Source organism: Zootoca vivipara, chromosome 6 (genome assembly GCF_965207765.1).
Source record: "Zootoca vivipara chromosome 6, rZooViv2.hap1.1, whole genome shotgun sequence".
Classification (NCBI taxonomy): domain Eukaryota; kingdom Metazoa; phylum Chordata; class Lepidosauria; order Squamata; family Lacertidae; genus Zootoca; species Zootoca vivipara.
Genome location: NC_142589.1, coordinates 85,271,807 through 85,285,828, shown reverse-complemented (window position 1 = coordinate 85,285,828; position 14,022 = coordinate 85,271,807). Strand labels below are relative to the sequence as shown.

General features: G+C 47.3%; 1 protein-coding gene across 16 annotated transcripts in view; it reads right to left on the bottom strand.

Annotated features, from left to right (window-relative positions):
- GATAD2A (GATA zinc finger domain containing 2A) overlaps nucleotides 1-14,022 on the bottom strand; it is an 86,642-nt gene that overhangs the window by 27,967 nt on the left and 44,653 nt on the right. For 8 of the 16 annotated variants that reach the window (XM_035117248.3, XM_088672911.1, XM_035117246.3 and 5 more), the window contains exons 3-4: nucleotides 6,501-6,646; nucleotides 3,687-3,964 (exon numbers count right to left, since the gene is read on the bottom strand). In XM_035117248.3, coding sequence (XP_034973139.1) covers nucleotides 3,687-3,964; nucleotides 6,501-6,533 — 311 coding nt within the window. In that variant the 5' untranslated portion in view covers nucleotides 6,534-6,646. The remainder of the gene's footprint in view (nucleotides 1-3,686; nucleotides 3,965-6,500; nucleotides 6,647-14,022) is intronic. The other 8 variants (XM_035117254.3, XM_088672914.1, XM_088672917.1 and 5 more) reach the window with 1 other exon arrangement.

Sequence of the window (14,022 nt, the reverse complement as noted above, 5' to 3'; positions counted from 1 at the left end):
ATTCATTTCAATAGTTCTGCTCTCTAGCTAATGTTGGATATAACCCACAATACTGTATGGATTTGTTTTCTGTATTGATTCACATTATTTTAGATTTTTTTTTACTGCAGCATTTATTGTTCATGTGGGTATTTCTATTTTTAATATTATTATCCTCATTATTTATTTTCAATTACCGTGTTTCTCATATTATAAGACATGTCTTATATTTATTTTTTCCTCAGAAAAACACACTATGGCTTATTTTCAAGGGATGTCTTATTTTTTTCCTCCTCCTCCTGCCGCGGCCAGCATTGCTGCTGTGCCTATCACTATGTCTTATTTTCGGGGTATGGCTTATATTCTTTGAATGCTTAAAAATCCTGCTATGTCTTATTTTATGGGTATGTCTTAAAATATGAGAAACAGGGTATTTATATGCCGCTTATTAACAACAGCCACTAAGCAGTGTATAATAAATTCAAACTATTATGATTATCATCACCAACAATTTTACATACCGCTCAATTACAAAAGCTCCTACAATGCAAATAACTTGTTTATTTTGCAAATAATTTGTTTATGTACCACTCAATTACAACAGCCCCTAAGCAGTGGATAATAAACTCAAAACAATGCAAATAACTATTAGAATTATAGAATTAGAATAGACCCTAAGGATCATGTAGCCCAACCCCCTGCAACGCAGGAATACACAGCAGTCCGGGGATCAAACCTGCAACCTTAGCATTATCAGCACTGTGCTCTAACCAACTGAGTTATTATTTTCAACAATTTATATACTACTCAATTGCAGCAGCCTCTACGCAGCAGCGTATAATAAGCTCAAAACAATGCAAACAACAACAGCAACTAAAAATGAAAATATCAGGGTATCCTTGTGAGCCACTTTGGGTACAATGGTGGGAAATGTATGCAAATCTAGGAAGACATTCAAGAAAGGCATCTGCAAAGAAAAACTGTGCACAAAAACAAACACTTCTACTGCCCACAGCGCTTTTTAGATAGGGCCTCCTCACTTGTTCAAACGTCAACATACCACATATGTTGACTTGGGAGCAAGCCTCCATTAGGTCCAGTGGAACTGATTCCCCCCCAAAGATTAAAGTCCTTTTTCAGCGGGTTGGGTGTTGGAGGAAGGATAATATAATAGTTGCGCTGGAAGGGACCCCCTGTGGGTCATCTAGTCCAACCCCCTGCAATGCAGGAATAGGCAGCTGTCCAGGCATGATGGGACTCGTAGTCCAACAACAGCTGGAGACCCAAGTTTGGGGAACACTGATCTAGAATCTGAAATCAGACAGGATGCAGAGTCAGACCACTAGTCCATCTAGCTCAGTATTAAAGAACAAAAAATGACATTGTCTCCTACCAATTACTGGTGGAAGCTGTCCAGGTGGGAATCTCGCCTACCTGGAGATGGCAGGGACTGGGCATGGGACATTCTGAACGCAAAGCAGGTGCTCTGCCACGAGGCCTTCCTCTAAAAACGTAGCAAGGTTCCAGTCCCTATTGTTCTGGATACACAGCAGATTTGAATGGACACACAGGAAGAGTCGTGTGAGTGTGTGCCTGCAGTAACTTATCTTGGGGATGAAATACAGTGGTACCTCGGTTTATGAACACAATTGGTTCCGGAAGTCTGTTCATAAACTGAAGCGTTCATAAACTGAAGCGAAATTTCCCATTGAAAGTAATGGAAAGTGGATTAATCCGTTCCAGATGGTCCGCGGGGTACTTAAACTGAAGCGTTCATAAACTGAAGCGAACTTTCCCATTGAAAGTAATGGAAAGTGGATTAATCCGTTCCAGATGGGTCTGCGGAGTACATAAACTGAAGCATGGGTGTAATTGGTTCCGGAAGTCTGTTCATAAACTGAAGCGTTCATAAACTGAAGCGAACTTTCCCATTGAAAGTAATGGAAAAGGAATTAATCCGTTCCAGATGGGTCTGCGGCGTTCATAAACCGAAAATTCATAAACCGAGGTGTTCATAAACCGAGGTTCCACTGTAAGTCTCTTTGGAATCCAGGAAGTTTCTCCCAAACAGGAAGTAAAAAGAGCAGAAATAAATGCCATCTATCCCACCCTCCTCTTCAATTAAAATAAAATATCTTAGAAGAACATCTTTGCAGAGTTTGAAATTGTGTGGTGAATAGTGCCTGTAGGGTGGGTTGTAGGGCACACACACACACACACACACAGCTCATCAGCATAACCTGTCCTCCCAGAAGAGCCAGTAGACCAAGGATCCTCCTTATCAATCCCAAATAAATCTTTTAAAATTCAGCACAGCCTTCAACGCTACCAGGAGTCAGGTAGTTTTCCAAGAAGGGTGAAGAGGTACCCGGGCAGGACAGGGCAGTCGATATTAAAACTAAAACGTGGATCTTCTCACATTTCCACCAATTGTGCCCGCAAAACAAATTGCTCCAGGGTTAAGAGTTTTAAAAGAGCAGGGAAAGTGGAGCCTGCAAAGGGCCTCCCCAGAATGCTGCTTGCTCACCACCAGCCTTGGAAAACACTTCTTATAGATGGCTGCTGTGCATGTGTCTCTTGGCCAAATGAAGGCTTCAGAAGGTTATCATGCACTTACAAAGATGACACCATGCCACTCAAGAAAAACTGCAAACTGCAGCCCAAAATAAATAACAACCGGCTTTTCACTTAAGACTGGGCCTAAGATTCTCCCACTAGTCTGCTTTAAGAACGCAAGAAGAGCAGGTATAGGCAAACTCGGCCCTGCAGATGTTTTGGGACTACAACTCCCATCATCCCTAGCTAACGGGACCAGTGGTCAGGGATGATGGGAATTGTAGTCTCAAAGCATCTGGAGGGCCGAGTTTGCCTGTGCCTGAAGAAGAGCCTGCTGGATCAGGTCAATGGCCCATGTAGCCTGTTCTTGCAGGGGCCAACCAGAACCTCAGGTAGGACCGGAGCGCAAGAGAAGCTCTCCCCTCCAATGGCCAAAGATGATGGGGAGTCGAACATCTGGAGGAAGGTCCCCTGGAGGCATCTTGGTGCTTTCCTGACCTAAGAAGTCACATTCATTCTGCTTGCAAGAGATGGAGGAATGCAATCATTTAGACCAGAACCTCGAAAGACCTGCATCCCCCAGGGGTTATACAGAGTCAGACCCTTTGATCCATTGGCTCAGAACTGCCCACTCTAGACTGGCAGTGGATCTCGAGGGCTTCAGGCAGGAGTCTCTCTCCCCGCTATGCCTGGAGATGCCGGGGATGGGAGAGCGCTGGGAGAATGCCTCTCTTCAGAAAAGGAATTCGCCTTGGGAAAGGGGAAATGCCTCTTCTTTGATCAGGGACAGGGAAACCAGTGGCCCTGCAGATCTCATGGGAGGAATGCCTCTATTCAGAAGAGGAATTCTTTTCTGAGAAAGGGGAATGCCTCTTCTTGGATTAGGGATGGGGAAAACGTGCATCCTTCCAGGTGCTGTTGCGACACCCAAGGTAGTATGATAACAACAACAACAACAACAACAACAACAACAACAACAACAACAACTATCAATCTGGTTGGGTTTCCCCAGCCACTCTGGGTCGCTTCCAGCACATATAAAAACACAATAAAACGTCAAATATTAAAAACGTCCTGATACAGGGCTGCCTTCAGAGGTCTTCTACAAGCTGTGTAGTTCTTTATCTCCTTGACATCTACAGGCCACCTACCTTTTCGAGGTGCTCATGTCCACCGGCTCGTCTCCCGTCTGCACCTCCACTTTAATCGTAGCTTTCATCTCCCCTCCTTTTAGCAATCCCTGGACTCTCCCAGGTGTGGGTTCACTCTTCACCTTGAGGTCTCCCCCTTCCGTGTTGGCATCGGGGGCCCCCAGGAGCCCCTTGTCAATCTTCATCTTCTTGCAGTCCACGTCGTTCTGGGTGATCTCCCGCTCGAGGGCTCGCTTCTGACTTCGCGTCCGGCAAGCTTCTTCTGTCATTATGGTACTCTGATGAGATGGGGAAGTAACGCAAGGAGAGGGAAAGGGGAGGGAAGAGGAAGAAGGTAATTAATTCATCCAGGCAACACAGATCAGAGTATCATAGTGGTGTTTTTTTTTTTAATATAATAGTAATAAAAAAGCAGCAGTCTGCACTAGCTGCTTAGGGAGTACAAAAGCGGGTGCTCAGCTCTGTTTCAAGCAGCACTCACAGCTCAACTCAAATGGAAGAATCCGAAGTCAAAATGGGTTTTTGGAAACCAGGGGCAAGTTCACTGCAAGAAGACTTGGAGACTCCCTAACCACATTTTTTTTAAAAAAACCTGCTTAATTTTGCTTGCCTTTCCCCCCTCCTGCCTGTTCTCCTGAACACCTGCTTCTCATGATTGAAAGTTTCCAAGTCCCTTCTGACACATCCTGGGGTTTGGGAAAGGCCTTGCATATTATTAGTTTTTTTTAAAGGTACAGAGAACATGCTTTTTTATTGCTAAAGAGATTACAGGCTTTATTCCACCACTGGCCCTAAAAGCCACCAGAGAGAATGTCTTAAAGGAGAAGGGCTGTGGGGAAGCCTTTCTCTGCACCTCTCCCCCCCCCCCCCAGGCCTCAAAATGACTCGTTTTGCACAGGAAGTGCTCAAAAACTCATGGAAGTAGTTGGGAGAGATTTGGGGGGCATTTTTAAAAAAGTTTTTTTTTTTAGTGGTGGTGGGGTGGAGGGTTGCAGTCTGCGTGTGTTCCCTCTCCAATTGTACCTGCAAGAGAGGCAGACACACGGACACACACCAAACCTCTTCTGATTTGGGGGTTGGCGTTGCGGGGGTGGGGAAGGGCAGCAGGGAGCAAAGAGCTGAGTCAGTTTGTGATCCCATGACATCACTGGGTCCACACATGACCCTTTCCCAGGATTCAGTGGGAGAGACAAAGCACTTTCCAGAAAACCGGTCTGAACTGGTTCCAGACAACAAGGCTATGTGTTGTTAACCCCTCGCAGCACCAGCAGCAGCAGCAGAGAGAGAGAGAGCGCGAGAGCGACTGCCACCCTAACCCTGCATCTGCTTGTGGGTGGGGTGGGGCTGGGGGGTTGCAGATGGGCATTCCAGAACACAGAATCCCAGGGAATAAATGGGAAAGGGGCGGGGGAGACCACCCCACTGCGTGCTCTTAAAGGGGCAGCGCAGGTGGTGGTCAGCCGGTCGGGGTTGAGAAAGCCATTTGGGAGAAGGCGCCCATAAAAGACAGATATAGAAGGGGGGGGAAAGGGGGGTGCGAAGTCAAGGACTAGGGGGTGTGAGATGCACACCATGACCCAAGCCCCCAGGAGAATTACACAGCGGGGAGTTGGCAAAGAAAAAGCAACTTTTCTCCAAACCGGGAAGGGGGGGGGAAGAGGAGGAAAGGCTTCCCAGGATGCATTGCACAGGAGGAAGAAACTTCCCCCTACGTTAAAAAAACACAAGGTGGAGGCAGGAAAAGAAATGCATTTGCCGCAGGTGGCCTCTCCCTGCTATGGAAAACCCTAAACCACGAGGTTTAAGAAGCTGCTTTGTCAATTTGGGAGAGAAGCTGGGATTCTATGGCGTCTAGCCCACTGCCACTGGCTGCCAGGGGTGCCAACTTGAATAAAATATTGAGGTGTGTGTGTGTGTGGGGGGGGGGACAGGTAAGCCCCGCCCCACAGAATAGATCACAAGCTGCGGTGCACGCACACTATTTGAATGGCAATGCCGATCAACTTTTGAGAAGGGCGGCCCAAGGGACCTCGGCCCCTAGGGACTGGCTCCTCAGATCAAAGGGGCTTGCCCACCCCTCTCCGCAGATGGTGTAGGGACTCCCCTCTCCGTGCAGGGAGCATACCCAATGGTTAGGAGTGATGGCAGTTGGAGCCAAACATCCGGGGGGGGGGGTTGCAAGTGCTCCCCATTCCCAAAGCTCACAATTTGTCTGCAGACATTTGCACCCGAAGAGAGCTGCCAGTGTGTTATTTGTTAAATTTGTACAACGCCCTGTCAGGGCGGTTGACGGAACAAAGATGCGAAACAGAAGCACAAAATGTGATATGAATAAAGTTGTGCTTGTGTGTGTGTAAACACCTTGTACAACCGGATCCCAGCAGAACCTAAGAGTGCACAACTCAAGGAGGAAGGAGAGCTGGACCTACAGCTAAGCTTGAAATGCTCCTTCCTAGGGGTAGGGAAGCCACAAAACTCCTGGGCAGAGACTTCTTTCAATAGCCAAGGAGCCTTCCAACTCTGCAATTACCGGTAGTGGTTAATCCACCCTGCAAACTAAGGGAAGAAGAAAACCTCACAACCTTTGTCAGTTTCAGCCTAGTTACATCTCTGCAATTCTCAACTCGTCCCAGGCAATAAGACTCTCTATACCTCTTGCTTAACACCCGCCACCCCTTTTCCTGTCTCTCACAATAATGGGGGACAGGCCCTTCTATCACTTGGAAGACAGGAAGCTGGGGTTTATTTGTTTTGCAGCCCCAGAAACATTTTTAATACCCCCAACAACCTCCCTTTAAAGAAATGGAGACAAACCTGGTATAATTCAGGCAGTGTCTTTTCCGGCATGGGGTGCGTCGTGACAGAATCCTATCACATATTGACATAAATTCACCTCCTGCTCGGAAGAGAGGCGAAGGAAAAAGGAGCTTGTGGGAGAGTTATACCGCTTTCTTTCGCCACTGCAGGGAAGGTTATAAGGGAAAGGAAAGGAAAGAAAAAGCAAAGGGTAAATTTCAGTTTATGAAGGTAAAGAGAGCCCTGCCGCTGGACTCCCATCGAGTCCAGCATCCTGCCCTCCCAGTGGCCAACCAGATGCCCCCAAACAGAAATCCGCAAGCAGCAGCGCCTCTACCCAGCGGCTCAGCCAGCAACCAGTGCTCAGAGAAAAAGAAATCGGGTATATACAGACATTTCCACACATAGCTGCCACTACAGCCTCCTGAGCAAGTTCCACCTGCTGCCTGACAAAAAGGAAATCTTTCTTGATCCTGTGAGTTTTGGGCAACCAGCTAACTCTGCATGCAAACAAACGTATTAGGAAAGGGGTGGTTTGCAACACATTAAAATGTCTAATCAAACAATCCAGAATAAAATAAATTCAAGCTTCAAGGAAAATATTTTAAGCTTCAAGCTTCCTTGAATTTTCCTTGAAATTTGAATTTCCTTGAAATTTTCCTTGAATTCAAGCTTCAAGGAAAATATATAGTAAGAGCTGTTCGACAGTGGAATTTGCTGCCAAGAAGTGTGGTGGAGTCTCCTCCTTTAGAGGTCTTTAAGCAGAGGCTTGACAGCCATATGTCAAGAATGCTTTGATGGTGTTTCCTGCTTGGCAGGGGGTTGGACTGGGTGGCCCTTGTGGTCTCTTCCAACTCTATGATTCTATGATTCTATGATTTCAGATCCTTCCCTCTAAGGGACATTTTGCTTCCCCCCTGTTGCCAGCCTGGCATCCAGAGGTCTCCGTGTGGTCGCAATTGGGCCTGCGCCTGTTGCAAAACGTGCCTACTAATTTCTAACTGCCTGGAGAGCCGCTGCTGCCAGCCAGTGTAGGCAATGCAGAGCTAGAGGGACAAGTAGTCCGACTGCATAAGGCAGCTCCCAAAGTTCATATTTCCACCTCCGATGCAGCGATACTGAGGGAAGAGCTTTGGGAAAGGGCATCGCCCTCATCATATGGGCAGGTCTACACGGGAGGAGGCATGCTTATTATTTGAACAAGTTCCTTGTTGCATTTGGTGGTGGCTGAAGAAGACTGTTGCAGGCAACCCTAAGACCACTGGATAGGAGAATGCTGTAACAGCTTTGAGGTGTTTTTAATTGCAATTGCTTTAAAAATGTTTCCACTTTATTTTTGGATTGCCCATCTCTCTGCTGCCCTGGGCTCCTTCGAGAGGAAATGGTGGGGATAAAAAAATCCAACAGAGAAACAATTCAATCAACGAAATGGGAAGCATGGTCTGATATGGCAGGCGCAACTAACTGGCTTTGTGGCTAGGCCTACCTTGCAGGGTCGTTGTCTACAGCAGGGATAGGGATGTTGACGCCTGTGTGGGGTGGGGGCAATGCTTGAGTGCTTTTGTCTGGTTGGAGTCATCGAATCGTAGAGTTGGAAGGGACCACAAGGGTCATCTAGTCCAACCCCTGCAATGCAGGAAGCTTTCGCCTAATGTGGGTTTCGAACCCACGACCCTGAGAGTAACAGTCTCTCAGCCAACTGAGAATTGCCCTGGAATCCCGATCGCGCCTCTCGCCTGCCTGGATGCAAGTAGAGGGGTATGTGAGAGTCCATGTATAGAAACTAGCTTGCTTTCGGAAAAAAAAATACCAATGTCATCTGAACAGCAGCAGCAACGACAACTCTGCAAGGGAAGGCCACATACACAGACCTCTCTGAGCTCCTTCTGGAGGAAAGTAGGGGTGCAGGGAGGATAAACTGAACAAGCCAATGAAAAACAGAAACCCACTCAACTTAGCATGCAGAACGGCAGCCTCCCTGGACAAGAACCAGGGCTGTTGCCTCCAGCACTAATGCAAATCAAAGCCTACCTCTTAAGGAAATGGGTCTCCAGAGAGCGCAGAATGCTGGAGAGGCGAAAAACAATCCCCACTAGACAACCAAGGAAAAACATTGGTGTGTAATGAAGGCGAAGAGAACAGGGCGATTCCACGGCTACCAGCCATGATGGCTGCTGTTCTGCCAGCATGGTCGGAGGTGATAAATGCCACTAGATCAGGGTTTCCCAAACTAAATTCTCCTGCTGTCTCTGCACTACAACTCCCATCACCCTTAGCTAGCAGGAGCAGTGGCCAGGGATGAGGGTAATTGTAGTAAAACAAAAAACAAAACAAAAAAACCCACCAATAAGCAGCTGGAGACCTAAGTTTGGGAAACTCTGCAGTCTGGATTCCAGTTGCTGCTGGTGGGCTTCTCATGGGGACATTTGCTTGCCCACGCTTAGGACAGGATGCTGGGCTAAATGGCCTGATCCTGCAGCTGCAGGGCTCTTTTTATGTGGCGAGCACTCAGTGCGAGTGCAAATAGCTTGCGCCAACTTTCATTTACAAGCTTTTCAATGTCAAGTGAAACAAAACAAAATTTAAAAAATCCTTCCAGTAGCACCTTAGAGACCAACTAAGTTTGTCATAGGTATGAGCTTTCGTGTGCATGCACACTTCTTCAGATTGGCTGATAGGAGTGGTAAACCTGTTGATGGCTGTTTACCACTCCTATCAGCCAATCACCCATTCCCACCACCCTTCTGGGTAATACCCCTCCCCACCCTCTGACTATACATAAGGGTCTGGTGACTTCTGTTTCAGTGTATCTGAAGAAGTGTGCATGCACACGAAAGCTCATACCTATATGACAAACTTAGTTGGTCTCTAAGGTGCTACTGGAAGGTTTCTTTTTATTTTGTTTTGACTGCGTCAGACCAACACGGCTACCTACCTGTAAGAAGTGAAACAAAAGTTTCTTCTGCCTGGACCGTTTTTTATTACACTCTGGCCCAGGAAACACTCTTCCTTCCTTGATCCTTGTAAACCCACCCTTTTCTTATTTATTCTGTTGAATCAGAATCATAGTTGGAAGGGATCCAAGGGTCATCTAGTCCAACCCCCTGAAATGTAGGAATCTCAGCTAAAGCATGAAATTGTACCTGTGGGCATACTGAAATCAGTATTTTTTTTTAAAAAAGGAAGTCCCCCTCCTCTCCCCAAGTAAACAGAGTAGTATTCTTAATAATAATAATAATAATAATAATAATAATAATAATAATAATGTTATATGTTATATGTTATAGCCTTAAAGAAAGCAGAAAATAAAAAATTTATCTCCTTTATGAAACAGGTCCCTTAAAAAACATTTTAAAAAAATCCCAAAACATTTTCTCTACATTCCTGGAATTATTTGGAAAAAAGAAAAATATCAGATATTGCAGCCCATATTCCGGAATGTAGCTGCCTTCAGTTCTACTCAGAGTAGCTCTTTGAAAATAATAATGTTGGGCATGACAGTGCAATCCAGTCAGGTCTACTCTGAAGTAAGTCCTATTAAATTTGCTGGGGCTTACTCCCAGGTAAGTAAGGTTTAAGGATTGCAGCCTAACTTCAGGTCCATTGATTTCAACCAACTTACTTACAGTAGGACTCAAGTTGAATAAAGACTGACACTTATTTTAAAAGGCAAATTCTATTTCATTAACCTGATCTCTCTCTCTCTCTCTCTCTCTCTGTGTGTGTGTGTGTGTGTGTGTGCTATGTCTGACTGAAGAGAGAGAAATCAAGTTGCATTTTGGGATTCTAAAAAGGTGTGTGTGTCTGGAGTCAAAGCTTTAAAAACAAAACAAGGGGGGGGGACTCTACAGAGTCGAGCTTTGGGCTGCAGCACACAAAGGGTTAAGCCCTGCCATCTTCATGCCATTCACTGATATGTCCATTAAGGGTGTTACATAACAAAATGGCAGACCTTAACCCTTGGTGTGCCACACATCCCCATCGCTTGTCAGTCACAGGAGCCAGGCTGAGTTGAAAGCAGCAGGAGGACACAACCAAAAAGCCAAAAAAACAAAAACAAAAAACAAAACCCCACATTTTTCTGGGCGGTGGGGGGGGGCAGTGTAGAGAAATGGGGGAAAGAAAGGACAGTGGGATCTTTAAGGAACCCTACCATGCCTGCAAAATAAATAAAGTTGGGGGGTGCATAAGTTTTTTGTTGTTTTTTTAAACATTTTGTTTGGTTATTCAGGATTAAAGCTAATGAGAAGTTATTTAATTTAAAAGCCACAGGGCAGTGTGGAAATATTCCAAAACATGTTGGTAGGCAGTATGTTTAATACTTGGGGGGGGGGATCTTGGGGGGGGGCACGAGGGGACACAGTGCCTCCCAATGACAGGGACAGGGAAACTTCTGTGTCCCTCCAGCTGTTGCTGGCCTCTCAGATCTCAGTAGCCCCCCCCCCCCCCCGCATTGTTCGATAGAGTGTGTGTGTGCGCGGATTGGGAGTTGTAGTACAGCAACGCCTGGACAGCCACGGAGCCCCTGCCCTCTGTGGATGGAATATACATTACATGCGCGCACACACTTCAGGATCTCTGAAGGGGATGCAGTGCAAGGAGCAAAGGTCTTCCTGCAAGCACCCTTCTTCGATACAACAACAGCATCCCGAATCCCCCTCCTTTACATATAGGGAAGAAAATGGTGCTCTTGACCAGGAACCTCAACCACTTAAAAAAAAAAGTCCTCATCTTGGTCGCACTCATATATGACCACAACGCGGGTCTGTTTTGCCAGGCAGTGGATACGGGGAGAAGGGGGTAGTGTTTGAGGCTGCTTTTTCTTACAGGGAGTCCCGTTGCAGGTGTCAAGTCCAACAAGTGTAAAGGGACCCCTGACCATTAGGTCCAGTCGTGACCGACTCTGGGGTTGCGGCGCTCATCTCGTGTTATTGGCCAAGGAAGCCTGCGTACAGCTTCCAGGTCATGTGGCCAGCATGGCTAAGCCACTTCTGGCGAACCAGAGCAGCGCACGGAAACGGCGTTTACCTTCCCGCCGGAGTGGTACCTATTTATTTACTTGCATTTTGACGTGCTTTCGAACTGCTAGGTTGGCAGGGGCTGGGACCGAGCAACGGGAGCTTACCCCGTTGCAGGGATTCGAACCGCCGACCTTCTGATCGGCAAGCCCTAGGCTCAGTGGTTTAACCCACAGCGCCACCTGCTCCCTTGTTACGCTACACTGTGTAACAAGTGAAGTGTTAGCCATCACTACTATGCCAAGGAACTCGAGTTTCACCTCAAGTTTCCACCTGCTGACTTTCGGCAGCTGGTAGGAAAGGACAAGGACAAGGCCCCCTTACATACCTATGGGGTTAGGTCTTCCTTGCTCAAAGTCAAGGGGAGAAGAAAGCACCTGGGAGCGAGCACAGAGGCTTCCCTACACACCCAAATACACACCACGGACCAGCCACCTGCATTTTACGGGTCCAGCCCTACCTGGGTGACTTAAGGATCATGGCAATTTCACTGCAACACCCGGACTCAAGTGGCCTGGTTTGCCAGAGGCAGAAAGAGAGGGAGGGGGAATGCATAGTAAACTAGGCTGAGCACACCTCAAATGAAACAGGGTGGGCTTCCTATTCCAGTCTCTTGCTTTCTCTCACACACAGATTTTGCAACGCAAGAATATAGGTCTATCGCATCAAGCGTCCGGATTCCCCCAGCGCCCAGCCGGAGGTGCCTCGGGGGGACCCTTCAAATGGGAGATGAGCACCACCAGCCCTCCCTGGCAACTGATCTTAAATTCCCAAACTCAGGGGCTGTTTGAATTCCTCTCGGCCACCAATTTGCCTCCTCCGCTGCTTCCCATGGCAGAGAATTGCAAGAACTGGTTGTGCTTGTACTAAAGGCTGCCCCTTAAACAGTCTCCAAGGTTTTCCTTCCCTGGCTATATCAGTGGCGGTTCCTAACCGTGCCACCACATACCCCAGATTGTTTGTAGGGGGGCAGGTAAGCCCCACCACATCACAAGAGGCGGTGCACACACACCATTTGAATGGCAATGCCCATCAACTTTGGGGCGCCTTGGCCACTCAAATATTTCATTGTGGGGGACTCGAAGGGACCTCAGCCCCTAGGAGTGAGCTCCTATGCTTGTAATGCACAGTTAATGCCTCTATAGCAGAGATGGGGGGCTTGGGGGCAAATGCGACCCACTGTCCAGCCCTTGAGGAATCTCTCTTTTTCCAGGCCACACCTCTTCTCTCCCAGGCAATGCCCCTCATCATGGTAGTCCTTTTGCCTGGTTATAATAACAGAATCACAGAACTGTGGAATTGGAAGGCACCGAGGGTCATCTACTCCAACCCCTTGCAAGACAGGGGGTGGGTAGACAAATCTGCACAGGACAAGACTTATCAGCAGATACTTGCCACAGTCACCATGTTCTCCCTCTACTGTTGCTGGGAAGTGCAAGTAGGGAGAGTTGCTACTGTTCAGTGTTAGAAACTCAGATATACAGTCATATCTCGACATCCGAAAGCTTCGACTTCCGAAGGTTTCAACTTCCGAAGTCGACAACCCTGGAAGTCTTTTCGCCACTGCGTTCTGCACCTGCACAGAGCGGCGCGCGCGGTCGGCGCATGCGCACAAGCGGCACTTCGACATCCGAAAACCTCGACTTACGAAGACGGCCGTGGAACGGATATAAGCTAGGAGCCAAATGTATATAAGCTAGGAGCCAAATGGCTCCGTTGACCAAGGTCACAGTCGCCAAAACGAAATGTCTAGTTGCCACTGTGGGGTAAGTCGGCTCTAAAGTCTTATTTTCCAAATGATGGACTGACTGTGATGGATTCTCAGTTAAACATCTGGCTAGTTCAGAGGACAACCCTGAGCTTGGTTAAGGGCTTTGAGAACTTAAAAGAAGAAAAGTCACTTTATCCAGTTCACATGTACACTGGGCCTGTTCCGACCTCTTTTTCTTAATGATTACTCAGACCATTCATGACGTAGGAATATTCTTCCCAACTCTGAGCAGGGCAGTGGGGGAAGCAAAGACAAGTGACAACAATTCACTATAACGATGTTCACTGCTCCTGCTCAGGCTGCACTGAAAAAGCATTTTGGTTCCTGAAATCCATTCCAATTGTACAGATAAAATATAATGGGATAGAATTCTACAAGGTTGGGTATTAGTGTGTGAAAATAGCCCAGGGATCCAAGGACCCCCAGGCATGCACCCTCAGATGGTGGAGATGTCAGGCAGCATCCTCGCAACTTAACTTGGTCGCAAGTGGTCAAAAGCCAGGTGCAAAATGTGCCTGGCTAATTTCGAACCCTGCTGCTGTTGCACTTGGGTTTCCCGTAGTGAACATCTGGTTGGCCACTGTGAGAACAGGATGCTGGACTAGATGAGCCCTTGGCCTGATCCAGCAGGCTGATTCTTACATTTGGGGCCTAAGTCCTTTATCAGGGCAGCTTAATGTTTCTGGGTAAACAAGAAGCTAGGGCTGGTCCCTGCAGGTCGCCCTCCAGCAACTGTGGTACTTTGCCTTGG